The following is an 18,864-nucleotide window of genomic DNA, read 5'->3' as shown; positions in this document are numbered from 1 at the left end:
ACGCCATTTGCGTTGTTAATGACTAAGTAATATCTATCACCTTCATCGTACTCCTTAAGTGGAGTCCATAATTCAACGTATTCATCCATAAGTTTTTCAGCTTGCTTCCATATTTCAGGTAAATTCAATTTCATATTGAACTTTTGACACTCCGTTCTGTAATAGTTTGAAAAAAATAATAAAAGAAATAAAGATTTGCTAACAAATTGAGGCCAAGCAAGTTTTAAAATATATAAAGACGAGGGAGCAACTTACAGTAGCTCATCCCTATCTGAAACCAGCTTGTTGTAATGCGCATGCGCTTCGAACACAGAGCGACATCTATCGAGCATCTCCGTGTAACTCGCACCGAGTGTGTCTTCTAGACGCGGCTTGGCTTGAATCCATCGCGAGGTCCAAGCTTCCACACTCGTGTTAAGATTTTCCCACTCCCCATCTAAACTTGATTTTACTAGTTCAGCCTGTAAAAACATTAAGTGTCTGTTGTTAAAGCCAAAAATACCTAAACTTATGTAGTGAATTCATTTATTTGTTTATTCTTTTTTTTCTGCCGACGTAAAGAGAGATTTACTCGTTTTTGTAGTCTTACCTGATGTTCAAACATCTTTTGCTGGCTGATCATCAATTCGTGTATCTTTAGCCATTCTTTCATAGTGCCATCAACTGAAGAATCTCCGCCCCAAGTCCTTAACATATGACCTTTTCGTTTTAAATCTTCTACGGTCTTTTCCATCTGTTAAGAATAGATAAAATTATGATATTCCTTTTTAAACAAGATAACAAAGTGTAGGTACATTGTTTTCCTTTAGCATCGAGAAGTACATACCTCAGGCATCTGTTGCTGCAAAGCTTGCTGTGTGGCGCTCATTTCCGCTAATTCTTTAGCGTTTTTCGGCAAAGCTTGGTTTTCCAGCATAACCGTTGCAGAAGCTACAAATGCATCAACACGTGCCGAGTCTTCTCGACAGCTAGCAACCAACGTCGTCATAAGACACGCCCAAAGATTTCGTGCTTGGGCTTCAAACTCGCGACGTAAAGTCGTAGTACCGACTATAATCCATTCTATTCTTTCGTCCTCGCTGTAAAAAATATTTTGGTCCTTGATGAAATATATTAATAACATATTAAAAGTAAAGGCACAAATTGATTTAATTTATTAAACAAAATGACGACTCAAAACCGAAATCAACTAAGAACGGCGACCAGCTTCTTAACTAATTTATGTTTTGAGTCAGGAGTTGCAATGATGTGATGTAGCAGGTTCGACCTATAAAAAATAAACTCGATAGATAAGAAAAGTATGTACAAGGTCATCTTGGCGACGGCCTGTCCGTAGGCCTTGCAGGCCTTGAAGTTGTCCTCGAAGTGCTTGGGCGTGGCGAGGTGTTGCCGGCACAGCGCGGGCAGGTCGGGCACGCAGCCCAGCGCCGCGCGCCGCGCCCAGCCCGCCGCCAGCGCGGACACCCGCGCCAGCCCCGCCTCCAGCTGCCGCACGCCCTTGTCGCCCAGCCAGCTGTGGCTGATGGACAAGGAAATTGTTATGCTAGCTGTCAATTTTATATCCGTCATATGGTGGATTATTGAATGACATTACATTCATATTTTCTAATTCATCTCGAAAAGGTAGAAGAAATTTGGCGTAACCTCACTATTTTCTACAATTTTTGACACACAGTTGCTGCACTAGTTCCCATTCAACTCCTGAACTAAATTAATGAAATTAAATTTTATTTAATTAAATTAAATTAAATTCTGAATTAAAATTTCAAACCAATTTAAATTTACCACAGAATTAATATTTTACTAACTTTGCGACAATCGAAGCAAATATAGTTTGTTTTTCAGTAATATTATTCTGGACGCCGACAAAATGCGCCGGCATCGACACGAGGCGCCGAAGCTGATGGTAGTGTTGCACACGAAGCTCTTCCATTGGAGGCTGCACCCGCACTGCGTGTCCACTACAAATAGACATTATTTATAAAGCAATTTAAAAAATAATTTAATTTTAGTACCTGCAATTGAACTTACCGTAGGACTAGATCCACCTTCACTAAAGGAAAATGCTTATGCAAAGATAGAAGAGTTTTTATATATTGATATTCAAGAGCTTTATATAACTGCAAGTCCCAGTGTGACCGCCACAGTTCAGTATTCTTATAACCGTTAGCTTCCACCTGCAAAGGCAAATATTTTTTGTTAAATTGGAAATTTCAATCACTAAAATACTATTTGAAAAAGTCTCCAAGAATTCATGTTTCTATACAAATACGTATAAGCAATGTACCGTGTCTATAATATCTCTGATGTCTTTAACACTTTTCTTCCACTCAGATTGTTTGGATAGGAGTTCCGTATCTATTAGTTTCTCAACAATATTCCTGATAGCTACATGTTGGCTAGTCAAATACGTGTTCTGAAAAATAAAGTTTTTATTTATACGAATTAAAGTATATTCAAAATGACTGATGGTGTCCAAAACTCATTAATAAACCTGGTACCTGTGTCTCTAATTTTAAGACAATCTTCTTAAGTTTATTAGTATAATTTTCGAGTTGTTCGACATCGTCCCAATATACAGCTTTTTGGTCCTGCACTAAGTTGGAGAGATCGAGAGCTGCTTGCAACATCATCGGGCGGGTCGAAGGGATCATACGTTCACCCAACGTGTTGTGAAATGATGCCACCTGTTAATACAAGTTGCATCCTATTAGCACAGCGCGTTTGGTCTCTGCATTGTAAGTTTTTTTTTTTAATTAGAGTGTGATGATTTCGGCTATACTTGTTAATACATGCGGTAATTTTAAATACACACTAAACTTCTTTCCATTATTACCTTCCGCGACTACAACGCCACCTTCCAGTTGGTGCGCGATTGGCCCTTAGTAAACTTAGGAAATACTTTTTAGGACTATTTTTGCTAGTAGTTTGCTAGTGTTCCCGTTTTGTATCCGGCAAAATGGGGAATGAAGAAGCACAGCGACGGATTTCTTCATAGCGAAGATAAAATGTCTATGTGTATGAACACTAGTTTATACACTTTACTCGCATTTTAAAATTGTCTGGACTTTAAAAGAGACGGGAGGTTTTAAAAGAGGTTGTCAGATAGGAAATGTCGACTCCATCAAAACAGACATGTAGAAGTGATGATATATCGATATAAGTGTGAATGAATTATTTAATTTCCCTTCATATGAATATAGGTACCTGTTGCAGCGGGCGGGCATGCGCGAGCGCGGCCGTGAGCTGGTCGAGCGCGGCGGCGGCGGGCGGCGGCGGCAAGCGCAGTGCGGCCAGCGCGCGCGCGTCCTGCTCGGCGCGCACCAGCCCCGGGTTGAAGTTCACCACCATGAGCCGGCTGCTGCCGCTGAACTCCACCACCGGCTTGTCCGACGACATTTGGAGGGAGCCGTTCTTTGCTTGCGCCTCATTATTTTAACACTTTATTAGTATGTATAGGCAACATTATGATTATATCAAAAGGCGCTGAGGTAACTAACCTTTATGTCAGAATATTACTTGGCGTTTTTTGCCCACATATCATCAAATATACTATTGAAAAAAAAATGTAGTTTCTTTTATATAATTCGATATTAATAAAACTGGTTTTTAGGGCTTTCTTAAATACTGTCTTTATTTCTATGCGTGTACCCAGTTATCTTTTTGTGACACACCAAAAAGTTTCGGGTCATAATACCACTTCGTCTAAACGAGTTAAAAATATTTACGGTATTAAAAATAAAAGAAACAAAAACTCATGTCATGAATAAATCATGACAAATGCGATAAATATGGAATTACCTGGAGATCGCGACACCACTCTTCATGAAGTTGAGTGTACATCGTTTTCAGATCTTTCAAAACTTTGGTAGCAAGCGTCAATAGTTCAGAACTGCCGTCGAATTCTTTTAGGTACTTTTCGGCACATAATTTGATATCTTTTACCTGGAATTTATGTATTTTTGTCATGTCTAAAGTCTTCAAGTACGGCATTTCTATTCAATACTTATGTCTACGATTCTCTTAACAAAAATTCCCCATTTTATACATGTCAATGCTGGCTTATAAATTCAAGGTGTACCTTAGCCTCCATTTGTTTAGCCCACTGTACTTGATGAACAACGGTAGACATTTCTGGTGGCTGATACATCTTGACGTCCACTACGTCTGCATCCATCTGAGTCTGTACACTCTTCATCATTGAGATAAGGGATGATACAAATATTTCCAGTTCATTATTCAGTGCGTGTTTCACAAGGGGTCTTTCTATCAGAGCACTGTATCTCATAAATTCATAGAGCATCTGAAAATGGAAAATGCTCTATAACATTCTTGGGTATCAATGTGAAAACGATAATAGACAAATATAAATAGTCACTTTTTCTAGTCTAATAAAATACAAGAGTGTAAATAAACATTTTATTTGTGATACATAGAAAATACTGATCAAGAATAATACTTGTTTAGTAGATATGTTGTGCAGTCTAGGTTTCAGTTTGTCAGCAACTTTGGTTTCAGCTGGGCGTAAGCTTGTTGAAAATCGGGACACGGCATTTTCCCAACCAGGGTTCGGTCCATTGCACATCCAAATATTGATGCCTATAAACAAATTTTATGAATTATCATTGATAAAATGTTAATTAACAGTGTAGTTATCAGGTACGTTATAACAATTTTTACTTTCAAACGGTAGAAAAAGTTGATGAGTTTGAAGTTCTAATCTTTCATTATTAGAGAGCAATTTATTTAACTGGCAATGCGTCGATCTGATATCATGGATCTGAAACAAATGAGCTTGATTAGAATAGTATTTGCTCTGATAATTAACTCCAAGAGTTTAAGTCTCATGCAATAAACATTTGGTTAAAGAAAAGCTTTTTTTAAACCTATTTTTAACCTACCTCTTTCAATCTAGTTTGGAAATTCACGCAAAACTGTGGTACATAGGGTTTTCCCGTCCAAGTATGGAGCGCATAATTAGGCCAGTATGTTTCAGTTAATGTTTCACATGCGCTGTTCCAAGTCTGAATAACTTTCAAACAATCAGATAGGAGAGTCAGTATTTCAGAGTCTTTGTTGTTATTATGGACTTTCCAAAGTTCGCTGGTAGTCACCGTTTTCTGTATAACAGTGCACATTTCATGACCTGAAAATTAAATAGGTCCAATTACCTACTCTCGTCGCATCGATCATTGCCTACACATTGGTGCACGAAGATCCAGTCAACAAGGTTGAAAGTAAGCTTACTACTTACCTGAGAAGCATAAAAGGAATTTAATTAAGAAAGATAACAAAAAATATATTTATGTATGACTAATATATGCAGGTGTGTAGGTGAAGAATATCACATCTGTATAATCAAGTGACCTGATTTTCGCAACAAATTGCAATGCACCTGTTCGCAAACATATTATTATTAATCATGATTATGTTTAGGCCAAATAATTTGTACTTCTAGGTATACGTGATTGGTGATTGGTATTAAGTAAGAAGTGGAATGGAATATTTTATAAAAAATTGTACCAATTATATCGAACACATGAACCATCCTCTCTTGTGCATAAGGCAAGGAAGAGAACCGCCAAACATCATCTAATATTCCCCCTATATTTTCTGCCGATTCTCTGACTTCATCTATTGAGCAGGACTGGATCGTTCTGCAAAAAATAAGTAACAATGAACCAATAAGTATATAATCAATAAGGTTCAGCAAGGGTTTCATCTTTACAATTAAAAAATAATAATAATAACATTACAAGTAAAATTTACAAAAAAAATTAGACCTTGAAATTAGACCATAAAATGAGATTATAGTCTAATCTAATCTAATAGATTAGATTAGACTATACTATTATACGAACAATTAGACTGACTTCAAAATTTTATATACCTACCCTTTTTCTATTTCCTAAGCGTAGCAATAAATAAGTAGACAAACAGTTAAAGCCAAAATTCAAGCATTCTTTTAGCATAATTTCACATTTAGAAAGTTTTGGTTCAGGTAGCTAGGTATATTTGTTTAAAGGCCGATTTTTCAAAAGCCAGATAACTTTTATTCGACGCATATGTTTGACGTTTTGACATCTTTTGTATAGAAAATTATGTCAAACGGCCATATTTATTCCTCAGATGAAAGTTATCTGACGATTGAAAAATCGGGCCTAAATGTTTCTTTCATTGACATATTTCCAGCTATATTCCTTTTTTAAACTACACTTGTTTAAAAAGCTTTGGATTAAAAATATTAATTGGGAAAGTTGTTTTTAGATAAATAATATCTTACCTCAACTCTTCAACAACATCTTCAAACAACTCACAAAAAGTGGAAGCTGCTTCTTTTTCATGTTTATTAGCATCTCGTTTTTGCCCCAATACTTTCCAATACTCCAATTCGTCTTGTATTGTTAGAACAACTGCAAATCATAAATAAGTATTTGGAACATGTAGCTCAACAAATAAAGTTAACATTTTTTTTTGTTTTGGGCCTAGCCCGCCACACATGCCCGCCATTGCAAGTCCTGTAAATCAGGATCTACAATGGCTATACAAGTTAACAATTATTTCACTGTGTTTTTCCAATTAAATTTGATCTTGTATTTACTTATAATAATATAGGATATATTGTGGTGGCTACTTGTCTCTCACCCAGGCAATAATAGATAAAAAGCATTGTAATAACATGTTATGTATTTTTAACAACTGTTTGGCTTTTTGACAAGTGTTTTGTTGTAGATGAATACAAAGTGGAAAACTGGTAGTCCTTTGTCCTGCATTAGAATATCCATTTATCGTCAAACTTACCATATACATTGGTGTTTCCTTTTCCATGAGCTAGAATCCTTAGATTGGATTCCAGGTCAGAGAGATTTTTCTGCAGTTTATTAGAATACAAGTCATTTCCCTGTTAAGAGAGAACAATGTTAGTTTCATTTCCCTTTACAGCTACAACAGTTTACCACTTACAAATTAATAATGTGGTTTATTGTGAATCTAATATAGCATGGTTTAATCAACAATGTGGAGGAGTTTGGCATGCGGTAGACAATAGATGGCTTATTCTTTTCAAATCATGTAGGTCAGGCTTGTTTATGAAACCTTACATATACTTACAGCAGCCAGGAGTGGGGTATAGACCTGTCTCCATATCTGATATAAAGACTCTGCTGTATTGTTGGACAAAGTCAATATATTTATATTTTGTGCAGCATCATCTTTCACTAACTGTTGAGATGATGTTTTATAGAAAACAATGCTTTTGTTTTTATCATTCTGTATCTGAAAATATGATTTAAAACATATTAGAAGCATACATACCATAATACTTTTAAATATATTTATATAGATACTCACTTTAGTATATAGACAAATACTTTGATCATTTATGAAGCTTTGTAGTATTAGGACCTGTGGGTTGTTAATGAAATCTGATAAAGCCTCTTCAGATTTTTTATCAAGCTGCAAATTCGTTTTACAGCAATAGTTCTCTGAAATAAATAAATAAAACTATTAATTTATATGCAAAGGCCAAAAAACTACTTTATGTCCAAAAGTTAAAATAAAGTATGGGGTGGCATGAATCAATAGTCAGTCTTTTAGTAAAATTTAAATGAGGAAATATAAATTTCTCCTTACCAGTTGTTGTTATAATCAAATCTCGAATTGGTAGCATATTATTATTGTAGAGCTCAATGATCTATCACTCTACGATTTCAGGACAAATCATTTCATGTCAATTTCAAGCATCACAGAGTTATTGAATATTGATACATCAATTATTTAAACTGCTAACTGATAATAGTTTTGCTTATTGATGTCGTTGTTATGAAAATTTGAACACAACACTGTTGTCATGACAACATTATCCAGAATTTCCAATATTGCGGTTTATGTCAATGGCATAGAATAGAAGTTTTTGAACGCACAAAGAATACATATTACGTTATGGGTTTGAGGTAAACGAATTTACTGAAGCAAATGAATCTAAAAATGATAGTGTGAAGAAAAGCTTTTTTAAATAAAATAATTAAGTTATTTACAATATTCCAAGTAAAGCATAAAATTAGTTATCATAATAAACTTTATTTTATCAATAGTATCCTATACTAATTTTTATTTTAGATTTAAAAAGGCGTTTATTTAGCTAAAACTTTCTTCGTAAAACCGAAGTAACTGTCACAAATTCACGCGAATGGAATGACGCAAATCAATATTCTTTCTGTCATAATCGCCGATCTATTTTTGTTTTTCAAGCTTAAAAGAAGAACTCAGATATATTTAAACTATTTAACAACTTAAGAAAACCCTAAAAACAATGTTTCGCCCTCTGAGATATGTCTACTCAGTAAGTTATTTTCAGAATATATATTTTTCACAATATGGTGGTTTCCATTAAAGAGAGTTTAACCATTTTTTTTATTTCTCCTTTCATAATTTCTCAATGTAGGTTTAAAACTTTTGTGCTGCTCTCAGTCTCAATCAACTATAGAAATTGCAATATTTTCTTGATGATCCATGTTTCCATGGAGAAATATTTAATCGTGCTTACACAGAATTATGTAAAAACATATTCTATATTGTAATAATTTTGTCTTCATGATTTATTTATTTGTAATGGATTTGCTGCTTAAAACACAGTTAATCAATCCTAGAATTCTGTTTTGACTAACTTAATTTCTCATTTTAGACCTGCAGAATGACTCTTAATCTACCCAGTGTTGTTCGTATGAGTGACACTTCGAATCCAACTGAGGTAGATTTTTCTTATGTGGAAATACCTCGTTACAATATTGATAAACCGCAAGCACTTGAGACCCGTAAGGCAAGGTAAGAATCAATTACACCATATTCTTATGTCTGTTTTGAATTGTTATGCAATAATTATGTTTAGGTAATGTGTTAAAACCTATTTTTTAGGTTAAAAAATATAATTTTTTTTAATAAACTCTCCTTCAACCTTTATTTTAAAATGCCTTTATTGCCTATAATTACAAATTGTTCTATAAAAAATCTTGGTGATTATGTTCTAATGACCTTGTATCTCATTTGAAAGGTTACAAAGTTTGAGGAAAGATCCCATCTTTACCGTCTTCAACAAATGTTGCAAGATCATTCCTGTGAAAGAAGCTATTCCTGTAGAATTATGCAGAACCAATTCTTCTTATCTAAATCTTAAAGTATCCCCACCCCCACATACACAACATTGTTTGTTATGTGAAAATATTGTGTATTAGTACCACTACTTGCACATTATTACTACTAATATCTTGACTATATATCATTGTAAAAAAGCTATGTGCAGGGTGTTGAGTATTCTCACTCTTATAATAGGGTACTTGACAAAAATTCTAACAAATCCAATTCAATCAATAAAATAATTGCTAGTTATGACATTTATTACCATCAAATCACTAATAAAATAAAAAGTGTGAATTAGATAATTTTTTACAAATCTTTTTGAATTTTGGTATTATCCATTTCTATGTTAAATAACTACAAGAGCTTATTTATGTAGTAGTCCAGTATGCCTCTGGGTCTTTAGGCCCATGCAAGAAAGGTAGAGGGGCATGCTTACTGTGGCATTTAACACATAGGTTAGTGATCCCAGTATTAATGCTACATTTATCTGATAAATACTAGTTCAATCATTATTCTCGGAATTATTTATCATAACATGTTATTGGTTGTTGTGCACAGTAAAAGTGTTTATAGTATAACTAATTTAATGTAAATATTTACTTGTATGTCACTGTGAAGCGATAGTTATGCAACTATTACAAGATATAAGCCATTGATAGGCCTAATAATTTATTTTTATTTAATTTATGAATAGAAAATTCCTATGTTTGTCGTGTTCTCCGGCCGCGTTTACACCAAACCTAGAGTCAGCCAACTTTGAGCGACTGTTAGGTACTGAATTAAACTTCCATTTTTTTTTCGTTTCGACAACACCTAATCTTAAATTCATTGCATAGTCATTATGTCATTTGGAATGTGTAAATTAAAGAGTATTAGTTTGGTTTGAACGCTCAAAACCTCGTCAATGTTTGCTGCAGAGCCTGTAGCTGTTTCCGTAAGCAGTGGCAATAATTCAGCAGAATCTCGTAAAATCATTGAAATCCTAGAAATAAAATGCTGTAGAATGCTATCAGGTCAATTTTGTACATGAACATTTTGTCGTTTCCAGGCTTATGTACCAGTCTCGCAAGAGAGGAATGTTGGAAAATGATCTTCTCTTGAGTACCTTCGCCAAAAAATACTTGGATTCACTTACTGAAGAACAGACAATGATGTATGATCGCCTCATTAACACCGTGAGCAATGATTGGGACCTCTTCTACTGGATGGTCGAGAAGCAACCGACACCAAAAGAATACGATAACGAAATTATGGACATGCTGAAAAAACACGCTAAAAATGAAGACCGACTTACCCTACGCCAGCCCAACCTGCAATAAAACCAGATGTATCCCAAATGGATTAGCTGAACAAATAGTTGAATCTACCTCTGCATGATAGGCAGTTATTTAGTATTTGAAAGATTTATTAAAATAGGTATCTATTTAACTTTTTAAATTTATTTGTAAATTAGTCAATAATAACGATGATATAAAACTGTTGTTTTCATTTAGACCATACGTCAAGACTTACATCGTCTTTTGGTCACTGCTGACGTAGGATACTAAGATTATTACGCACTGCGTGTGACGTCCAGTTTTTGGTGCAGGCAAATACGCATATACGCTTGTTACAAAAATGTTTGGCTGGTTAGTTCTATTCATCTACAGCGGCGCTTGCACTTTCTCTGTCTTGTCAGTTAAATTCTCGCACTTAATAAAAGTACAAAGGGTTGTATTTGGACAATTTTCTTTTGTCAGTTCAAGTGTATTATTATGCAAAATAATTCTTAATGTAAATTGATGTCGTGCGTAAATAAGCATTTATTTGCCAGGAGTATTAACATATTCATTTAAATGTGTATGAACATGGAAGCTCGGTGACCTAATACAGGCATTTCACTCGACCTCACGCGGCTAACGCTAGGAGCTACGCAGTGGAGCTCCTTAGTTTCGTGTGAACTGCGCACACGTTGTAGCCCTTAAATAAATAACTCTCAGTGCGTAATCTTTACTTTGATTATATACTACGTTATCAAATAATATTCTATAATAATAATAATACGATAATTGAACGTGTTAATCCTTGCCTCCGCGCTTTATAATTTGTGTTGATTATGAATGAGCACGTCACACGCAGGTCAGCCACAATCTTATCATTTGCTGTTTAAATGTTTGTGCTTTGATCCAGTGAAGTCAGTTAACTTGAAGCCAGTTGTCAATGTACATAGTAATTCCAAGAGTGCCCAAGAAATCGATAGGACTTTATATTTCAGTATTCAAATAAGACAGTGTTTAGTGAAAATATAAAAATATAATTTAATATTGTGGAGTGTAAATATTGTGTGAATAAAATGCATATTCGCCGCAGCAAGGTAAGGATAGAATTAAAAATAAATATATTAAAATTTATTTATTTTTTATCCCGAACAGTAAAAAAAATCTATTAGATCATTCTTGACAGGGTAATATTAAATTCAATATTTTCTTACACTACAACACATGGGTTTGTCTCAATTTTCTTTTTTTATTTGTAAAATAAAGAAAAAAATAACAAAATCTAAATGAATGTAGGTAGACGAAATAGGTATGGCAACGTGTATTTCAAACTATTTAAGGTTGAATAATGTGAAATGATTATCGTTAGTCCATACCATCAAGTTTTTACTCGGTCTGCCTGCCTTTCTAGGTAGAAATAGAAACAATCGGGGTCGTCAATAATCAATTAATTGTATTGTCTCTAACTACAATAGTGACACTAAACACTTAGAATTTATTTAATATATCTGCATGCGCTTATAATTTATTTGTTTTAGGATTTAGTAAAATGGATCTTCGAAAACCAGCACAAGTTCCAAACGGTGCGTTCTTGTAGTTCATCGTTGCGATACAAGGAGTTGGAGGAGAATGCAGCGCAAGCGCAGGCCGAGCACGTGGCGCCGCCCATGACCGCGGCCGACGACAAACCCCGCCCACACATTACGCCTGAAATCTCATTCAAGGTGAGTGCTATCGCGATTAATGTTAAATGAAAAACAGCACTCAACAACACCAAAATCATCTGATTAATTACTTTATATCTTATGATAATCTTTTTTCGTAAATGAGTAAGTTGTTTGACAAAATAAATAAATTTTGTATCACGATGCGTCTTCAATATGCTCCACATTCTTGAAAGTTTTTTGATCTGGAGCACTAACAAATATGATTGATTCCTCTATTTTATATATATCATAGTTACCAAAGCCATAAAATCAGAATTTAAATTCAGAAGAATTATGAAGAAAAAAGGACACTTCTTTTACACCTTCTTTATTGTATGTAGACATTAACGTTTTATTCTAATGAATGTAGGTACGCATTGATTTTTTTCAATAACTTTGCGGGTATTTGTTGTTTATTAACGGCTTCGACGGAGATAGTTGCTAGTAATGTATTGTTTTTAAATCGTATATAATGACATAAATATCTGCTTTGAACCTTTATCTTGTTTGTCTGCTCTCTTGTAAGTAGCTTCTAAACTGCTATCTACTAGTCAGGAGGTAGATGCATGATTTATGTATTGACTTGAATCGAGCATGCCAAGTGCCACGTGACCAGCGACGTACCCTTCTTACGACTTTACCCTATATTGTTACAGTATTCAATGTTTACATGGACTCAATTCAATATTTATGTTAACCGTGATGTAATAGCTTCGTACTTTTACTAATGCGATAATATGATAACACACAAAAAATAATAAAACGCTTAATGTTTAAGTCGACAGTAGGTACAATTTTAATATAAACAACACATTAAATAATTATCATTGAATCGTTTAAAAAGCTAATTTAAATTAGAAAAATATAACAAGCATTTTACACAGTCAGAGTTCAGTGTGTAGTTCAATGTCTGATGACTATATTTATTTCAGCACGAAGATTTGCAAGTAAGGCTAGCCGCGCCCTATCAACTGAATCCGAAACCAGAGGTGACCGACCTCGGTTTTGGCAAATATTTCACGGATCATATGCTCAAAATTAACTACTTCAAACAATTAGGAGGATGGCAAAAACCAGAGATTGTGCCATTCGAGAATTTAAGCCTACATCCTGCGTCCAAAGCTCTCCACTATGCGATACAGGTATATTATTTTGATGATATTGATGTTCTGAGAGATGTAAGTAGTTTTTGTTTGTAACAAACAGCAGTAGAGAAATGTTTGCCATTTATTAAATTCACCAACACGCTTTATCAATACAGTTTATTGTTACAATAATATCGAGTGATGTCATTATGGACCTTAATGTTTATTTGTGTATTCTGAGAGATAAAGCGATAAAATATGTTACAGTTGTTCGAAGGACTAAAGGCGTACAGGGGGGTCGATGATAAGATACGGTTGTTTCGGCCCGATCTGAACATGGAAAGAATGAATTTAGCAGCTCAAAGGTCTGGTCTGCCAACCTTTGATGGAGAAGAACTTATCAAGTGTGTCTCGCGACTGGTACAAATAGACCAGGAGTGGGTTCCACATTCAGAAACCTCTACCTTATATATACGACCTACGCTAATAGGAACCGAGGTAAGATATCAACATTCACTTAATCACAATGCATGATTTCTTGATAATATTCTAGTTACTTAAAACTTTGATAAAATAATTATGCCCTCCACGGATAGATGTCCACGGATGGACTTCTGCTTATACACTGCTTCATATAAGGAAAATCCAAGAAAAATAAATACGGATGATATTACTTATTAGGGTCCTTTGTTGACATTTCTCTGCACCACTCTAGTAAAGGTGCAGTAGTCGCTAGTGCTCTCCAATTAAATTTAATCAATCAATTTAAAACGCATTAAAATAACGAACACCAAAAGCTTATACACTCGGAGCTCTCTCGGAGTAAGATAAGTAATTTTTTATTAATGTAATGCGGTTGGTAATGCCCTGTTAGGCAGCTCATATCACGCTACCAAGTAAGGGGCACTTCCCGTTTAAACTCTTTATAGTAATAATTTATCACAAAACGAAGCATTAAGCTTCTTTAAGTTTATAATAGCGGGCTATAAAATCTGTGCAAATACGGGATATGAAGTAGCCCATTTGTTCTTATCTATTTATCTTTATAGCTTAACGCCTCTAAATGATAAAAATGGCAAATAATATTATTATCAATAAATTCCAAGATATCGCAAATAGATTTATTCGATCACGCTATACTTAATTATCTATTTAGTTTTTTTTATTACGTCATAGGACGATCGTAGGTGAATGTTTTGAACATAGGTAGAGTCCTCGAATTGCTTATAAATTATTACTGCATATTGAAAACGTGATACGTGAGTTACGTGACACACACATGCTGGAGATAAAGTTGTGTATCTCGAATATTGAAAGTCATAAAAGCAAACATGCAAACAAGCAACTTGCCTCCGCAGTGCCTTAATGCAGCTGAAGTGTACAGAATAGTACCGACGGACATATTAAACACTAGCTGTTACCCCCGACTTCGTTCGCGTGGTTAGAAGATATAAGTTAGGAATTTTTGAACGGAAGTTCTCGTAGATGAATGTTTATCCCCGTTTTTGCCACATTTTCCATTGCATCTTCGCTCCTATTAATTGCACCGTAATGTTATATAGCCTAAAACCTTCCTCGATGAATGGTCTATTTAACACAATTTTTTTTTTCAATTTGAACCAGAATGCAACATGGGAATATATAATCTAGGCCCACCATCCCACTTTTACGTCAATATTTCATTTAATTATATTATCGACCTGTATAGAGAACAATAAATAGCTTATCTATTATCCTTAAAGATGATAAATTTACAGATCGGCCGTTGTCGTCAAGTAATACTGTTATCAATTGATAATTAACCTCTATTAATATACTTAGTCCTTATATGCATATGTTTACTAGACTAAGCTGATCACTAAAGCAAAAGTAGTGAAGTTATTAAAAATCCTAAGTATAAAGTATTACCTATACACTGGTTAATCGTTATATTTAACGAATTTCGATAACCTATTTATAGAAAATATTTTGCAATACCTTATCACATTTTATACAATTTAAGCAAACCAATTAGGTATAATTGAATAAATTTTTAAGTCTCATGCAACATTGCACACCTTTTTATTTATTATTAATGTCGGAGGGTATCCCAACGGGTCAGGTGCGGTCATTCTTTTTATTCCTTTTTTATCAGAGTGACTATTATAATAATATGCTGCATGCTAGCCCCTCACAGTAAAGGGCAGTAAAAAGTTTGAAGATGATAAGTGACTAGAAAAATAAGTACATAAGTCATGTAGAAAAAAACAATCGCAATTAGATATTGATAGATCACTATCGCCGTGCGATAATTTTGGCAAAATTGTTTTTGCGTAGGATTTTATCGCATGCTTATTGGCGCTATCGGTTCAAGGTAAAGTTTGTAATAAGTTCGAGAAGTAAACATATTATTTTGCAATAACTTAGTTCTTACGTAAATCAAATACATTAATCATAAAGATAAGAGAGTTAAAATTAAAAAAGGAAATCATTGTATTCTCTGCATAATTTTGTTACTGATGACTAAATTTGCCTTTTTTATCTCTTTCGACAGCCTACTTTTGGCATAATGGCTCCTGAATCGGCGCTACTGTTCGCTATCCTCAGCCCAGTGAGCGCGTACTACAAGACTGGCGGCGACGGGGCCGTGTCAATATACGCTGACCCTAACGTTGTCCGCGCCTTCCCAGGAGGAGTCGGCAACCGCAAAGTCGGATCCAACTATGGGCCTACTATCGGTAAGAGCCCTTATATCAATGTTTACCCTGTGTCGAACATTCCAGCATTACATCAATTTCCTTTTATTGATAAAAATACTACCTTTGTTTCGTTATCAATATTCAAACGGAATAAATTAAAATACATATATGCGAACTTAATTAGAACTGCTTCTGTATTAGTTTATCTTTTGTTAGGAACTGGTGTGATCGAGAATAGTCAGTAAGTTCTGATTTTGTTTACAGAGGCCACAGCTCGAGCTGCTAAACTAGGTCACCACCAAGTGCTGTGGCTGTTCGGACCCAATCATGAGCTCACCGAAGTCGGCGCGATGAACATATTTGTTGTTTACATCAATGAACAAGGAGGTAATGCACACAATAAATTATCCCATCAACACTATCTGTAACAATATAAAAACATGTATGATCATGCGGTTAATGGTTGGATATCCGTGTAACTGGCTGATACTGAATGTTATCTGGTGCGTCGTTGTCACTCTGACCTTTTGACCGGTAAATTCTCGTCTCATATCTGAAGCAACAATTAGGGTCAGTAACATCACTTCCAATGTTTTTTCCAGACTATATCGTGGTACGTGTATTATTTTATTTCATTTTTTAGATAAACAATTGAGCACTCCGCCTTTGAACGGGCTTATATTGCCTGGAGTGACGCGTCGCTCTATCATCGAGCTGGCGAGCCAATGGGAAGATTTAGTTGTCAAAGAAGAAGTCATCACCATGGACAGGGTCATCGAACTGAACAAGAAAGGCCGAGTAAGTAGAACTGAGACTCATTTCTTGTTAAAAAAAAGGAAAATTAAAGCCCCACAAATTTCTCATGCGACGGGCATGAGAAATTCAACTAAAAATATTATTTTTCTGTTTCCGAATCAATCAGATAGTTTCACGCATTGCTTTGTTTTCAGTTACTGGAAATGTTCGGCGCGGGTACAGCCGTGGTGATCAGCCCCATAAGCAAAGTTGGATTTTTGGATCGGGAGATCCACGTTCCGACTATGAAGCAAGCCCAACCAGTATTCCAGAGGGTGAAGGACACGCTGCTGGCGATACAGTACGGTCACATAGAACATCCGTATGCGAAGGTTATATCATAGTGCTAACAATGGGCGCTGAGCCGTCGCGTGTGAGTTTCACGTAAAACATAATGACAATCTAATTTTAACGTCGTAAGACGAGAACTGTGAATATATCAGAAGCTGTTGTGTACTGGTCAATAATCAGAAAACTTTCTGTGCCTAACATGTGTGGACGATAAATTATATTATTTAAATGATAAAGTTTATTGATAAGTTAAGGTTACATTGAACAGGAGGCGAAGAATGTATAATGCTGCGCATTTGGTACCACAAAAACTCGCCTAATTAGACTGTTATCGTTGGCGCTATCAGTATGAACGTGTTTATTTTATTTATTTATTCTTTATCTATTATCTTCGGGAGGACGTAAGTAATAGGTATTATTTCACTTTGCTGTGAAATTTGATTAAGTATAAAGTGAAGTAAGTAAAAAAGAAACTTTGAAAACTTTCTAGGATACTTGTAATCAGTTGGGTTTGTCTGTTTTCCTGCGTACTAATTCTGTTATTTGACTGCTAGGGAGTTACCGCAAACTATTTGGTTTGCAGGTGTTGCAAGGATTGTAAATATAATTTAATATTCTAGTTGTAAATTTTAATGAAATTGTACAATTTGTGAAGAGTGTTGTGTAAAATTGTATGTTGCAAACAGTGGACTAGAAAATTTTCTGCTATATAAATTACCTAATTGTAAATTCCCGCAAATTACCTTTAACCATGACTCCGTCATGACAGACTTGTAAAACAATGTGATATTTTAGTGTAATTATATGTAACCCGAAACTTCTCTCTCTCTATATATATTTTGTAAATTATTGTAGATAATGTGTTGTTAGTATTAGTTATCAAATACACTGAACGATTTGTTTTTAATGTGATAAAAACAATGAAGAAGTTCAGATAGCGAAGAATATATTTAGCTTTTAAATTTCTATAAAATATAATATACAACTACATACCTATCCACTTCTACAATAAAAAAAACCGAATATTTTTGTCTGCTTCAGCAGTTACTCAACAGTAAGTAACGTTATATTTGTCGCGATCAAAAATAAATTGATTAATCTTGTTCATTAAGAGCGATATTTCCAATTGTTTAAACAGACGAAATTCCATGTAAGCTTTACTGATAACGTGCATTTTTCTAGTCTAAGGTAAGAATCTGTATGAATCGTTTGATATTTATAAATATATCATAATTTGAAACCTTTTTTGATTTTATTTCATTTATCTATAAAGTCCAGATTCCCATTTTTGATGACATGTTCGACAAACTAAATTATAACAAGATTTTAAAACAAGTGTCTCTTACTTTATAATATTGAAGACGTTAACAACAAAGACAAATGAAAACATAACATCAGTAACATAAATAATACAGACTTATGACGAAGATGATTTATGTCATTTTATGATAGGCCATAAGTTATGGATCTGTGTGGAGATAAATTTTAGTTAACTGAATAACATTTCACTATTTCGTCATTTTGTCACAACCTGATATTTTCTCATAAATAAATAAATGAAAGGATTGAACATCCTTTCATTTATTGCTAATAAAATACGATATCACACTAAAGAACAAAAATAAACAATAAAGTGAAATTTGAAAGATAGGAAAAAGAGGAGGCTCAGCTAATACTGTATCGGAAAAATCGAGATCCGTCACAGCGTTGGTTTTCAGCCACTTTTATTGCCGTAAAACGGGAGCTGAAAGACATCATTCACAATCAAACGAACGTGCTTCAAAACGAGGTAATACGCAACTATTTTTTTTAACGCACACAACATTCAAAAACTCGCTGTGAACACAGGGAGAGAACTAGAGAGTCGGTAATCCTGCGGTCATAACACTAGGCTATCAGATCTCCTAAATAAATATCT

General features: G+C 34.6%; 3 protein-coding genes across 3 annotated transcripts in view; 2 read left to right on the top strand and 1 right to left on the bottom strand.

The window, feature by feature from the left end:
• LOC113501716 (cytoplasmic dynein 2 heavy chain 1) overlaps positions 1–8,128 on the bottom strand; it is a 42,258-nt gene extending 34,130 nt beyond the window's left edge. The window contains exons 1-21 of the mRNA XM_026882923.1: positions 7,633–8,128; positions 7,351–7,484; positions 7,111–7,275; positions 6,802–6,901; positions 6,284–6,413; positions 5,524–5,657; positions 4,902–5,146; positions 4,681–4,780; positions 4,460–4,599; positions 4,082–4,303; positions 3,802–3,945; positions 3,208–3,426; positions 2,502–2,687; positions 2,288–2,416; positions 2,032–2,177; positions 1,809–1,961; positions 1,307–1,519; positions 827–1,079; positions 590–733; positions 256–461; positions 41–156 (exon numbers count right to left, since the gene is read on the bottom strand). Coding sequence (XP_026738724.1) covers positions 41–156; positions 256–461; positions 590–733; positions 827–1,079; positions 1,307–1,519; positions 1,809–1,961; positions 2,032–2,177; positions 2,288–2,416; positions 2,502–2,687; positions 3,208–3,426; positions 3,802–3,945; positions 4,082–4,303; positions 4,460–4,599; positions 4,681–4,780; positions 4,902–5,146; positions 5,524–5,657; positions 6,284–6,413; positions 6,802–6,901; positions 7,111–7,275; positions 7,351–7,484; positions 7,633–7,669 — 3,316 coding nt within the window. The 5' untranslated portion in view covers positions 7,670–8,128. The remainder of the gene's footprint in view (positions 1–40; positions 157–255; positions 462–589; positions 734–826; positions 1,080–1,306; positions 1,520–1,808; positions 1,962–2,031; positions 2,178–2,287; positions 2,417–2,501; positions 2,688–3,207; positions 3,427–3,801; positions 3,946–4,081; positions 4,304–4,459; positions 4,600–4,680; positions 4,781–4,901; positions 5,147–5,523; positions 5,658–6,283; positions 6,414–6,801; positions 6,902–7,110; positions 7,276–7,350; positions 7,485–7,632) is intronic.
• Positions 8,129–8,223: 95 nt separating this feature from the next.
• On the top strand, positions 8,224–10,611 carry LOC113508291 (succinate dehydrogenase assembly factor 2-A, mitochondrial-like). The gene is made up of 3 exons (XM_026891236.1): positions 8,224–8,341; positions 8,684–8,823; positions 10,184–10,611. Exons 1-3 carry the CDS (start codon positions 8,312–8,314, stop codon positions 10,452–10,454), a joined length of 441 nt encoding a protein of 146 aa, XP_026747037.1. The 5' UTR covers positions 8,224–8,311; the 3' UTR covers positions 10,455–10,611.
• Positions 10,612–11,122: 511 nt separating this feature from the next.
• LOC113508289 (branched-chain-amino-acid aminotransferase, cytosolic) lies at positions 11,123–18,191 on the top strand. The gene is made up of 8 exons (XM_026891233.1): positions 11,123–11,488; positions 11,930–12,115; positions 13,030–13,239; positions 13,450–13,680; positions 15,716–15,899; positions 16,125–16,247; positions 16,504–16,658; positions 16,811–18,191. Exons 1-8 carry the CDS (start codon positions 11,468–11,470, stop codon positions 16,997–16,999), a joined length of 1,299 nt encoding a protein of 432 aa, XP_026747034.1. The 5' UTR covers positions 11,123–11,467; the 3' UTR covers positions 17,000–18,191.
• The last annotated feature ends 673 nt before the right edge of the window (positions 18,192–18,864 follow it).

The sequence above is a fragment of the Trichoplusia ni genome, chromosome 2 (assembly GCF_003590095.1).
Source record: "Trichoplusia ni isolate ovarian cell line Hi5 chromosome 2, tn1, whole genome shotgun sequence".
In the NCBI taxonomy this organism is placed as follows: Eukaryota; Metazoa; Arthropoda; class Insecta; order Lepidoptera; family Noctuidae; genus Trichoplusia; species Trichoplusia ni.
The sequence above is the reverse complement of the archived record's forward strand: the minus strand, read 5'-3'. Positions and strand labels throughout refer to the sequence as shown.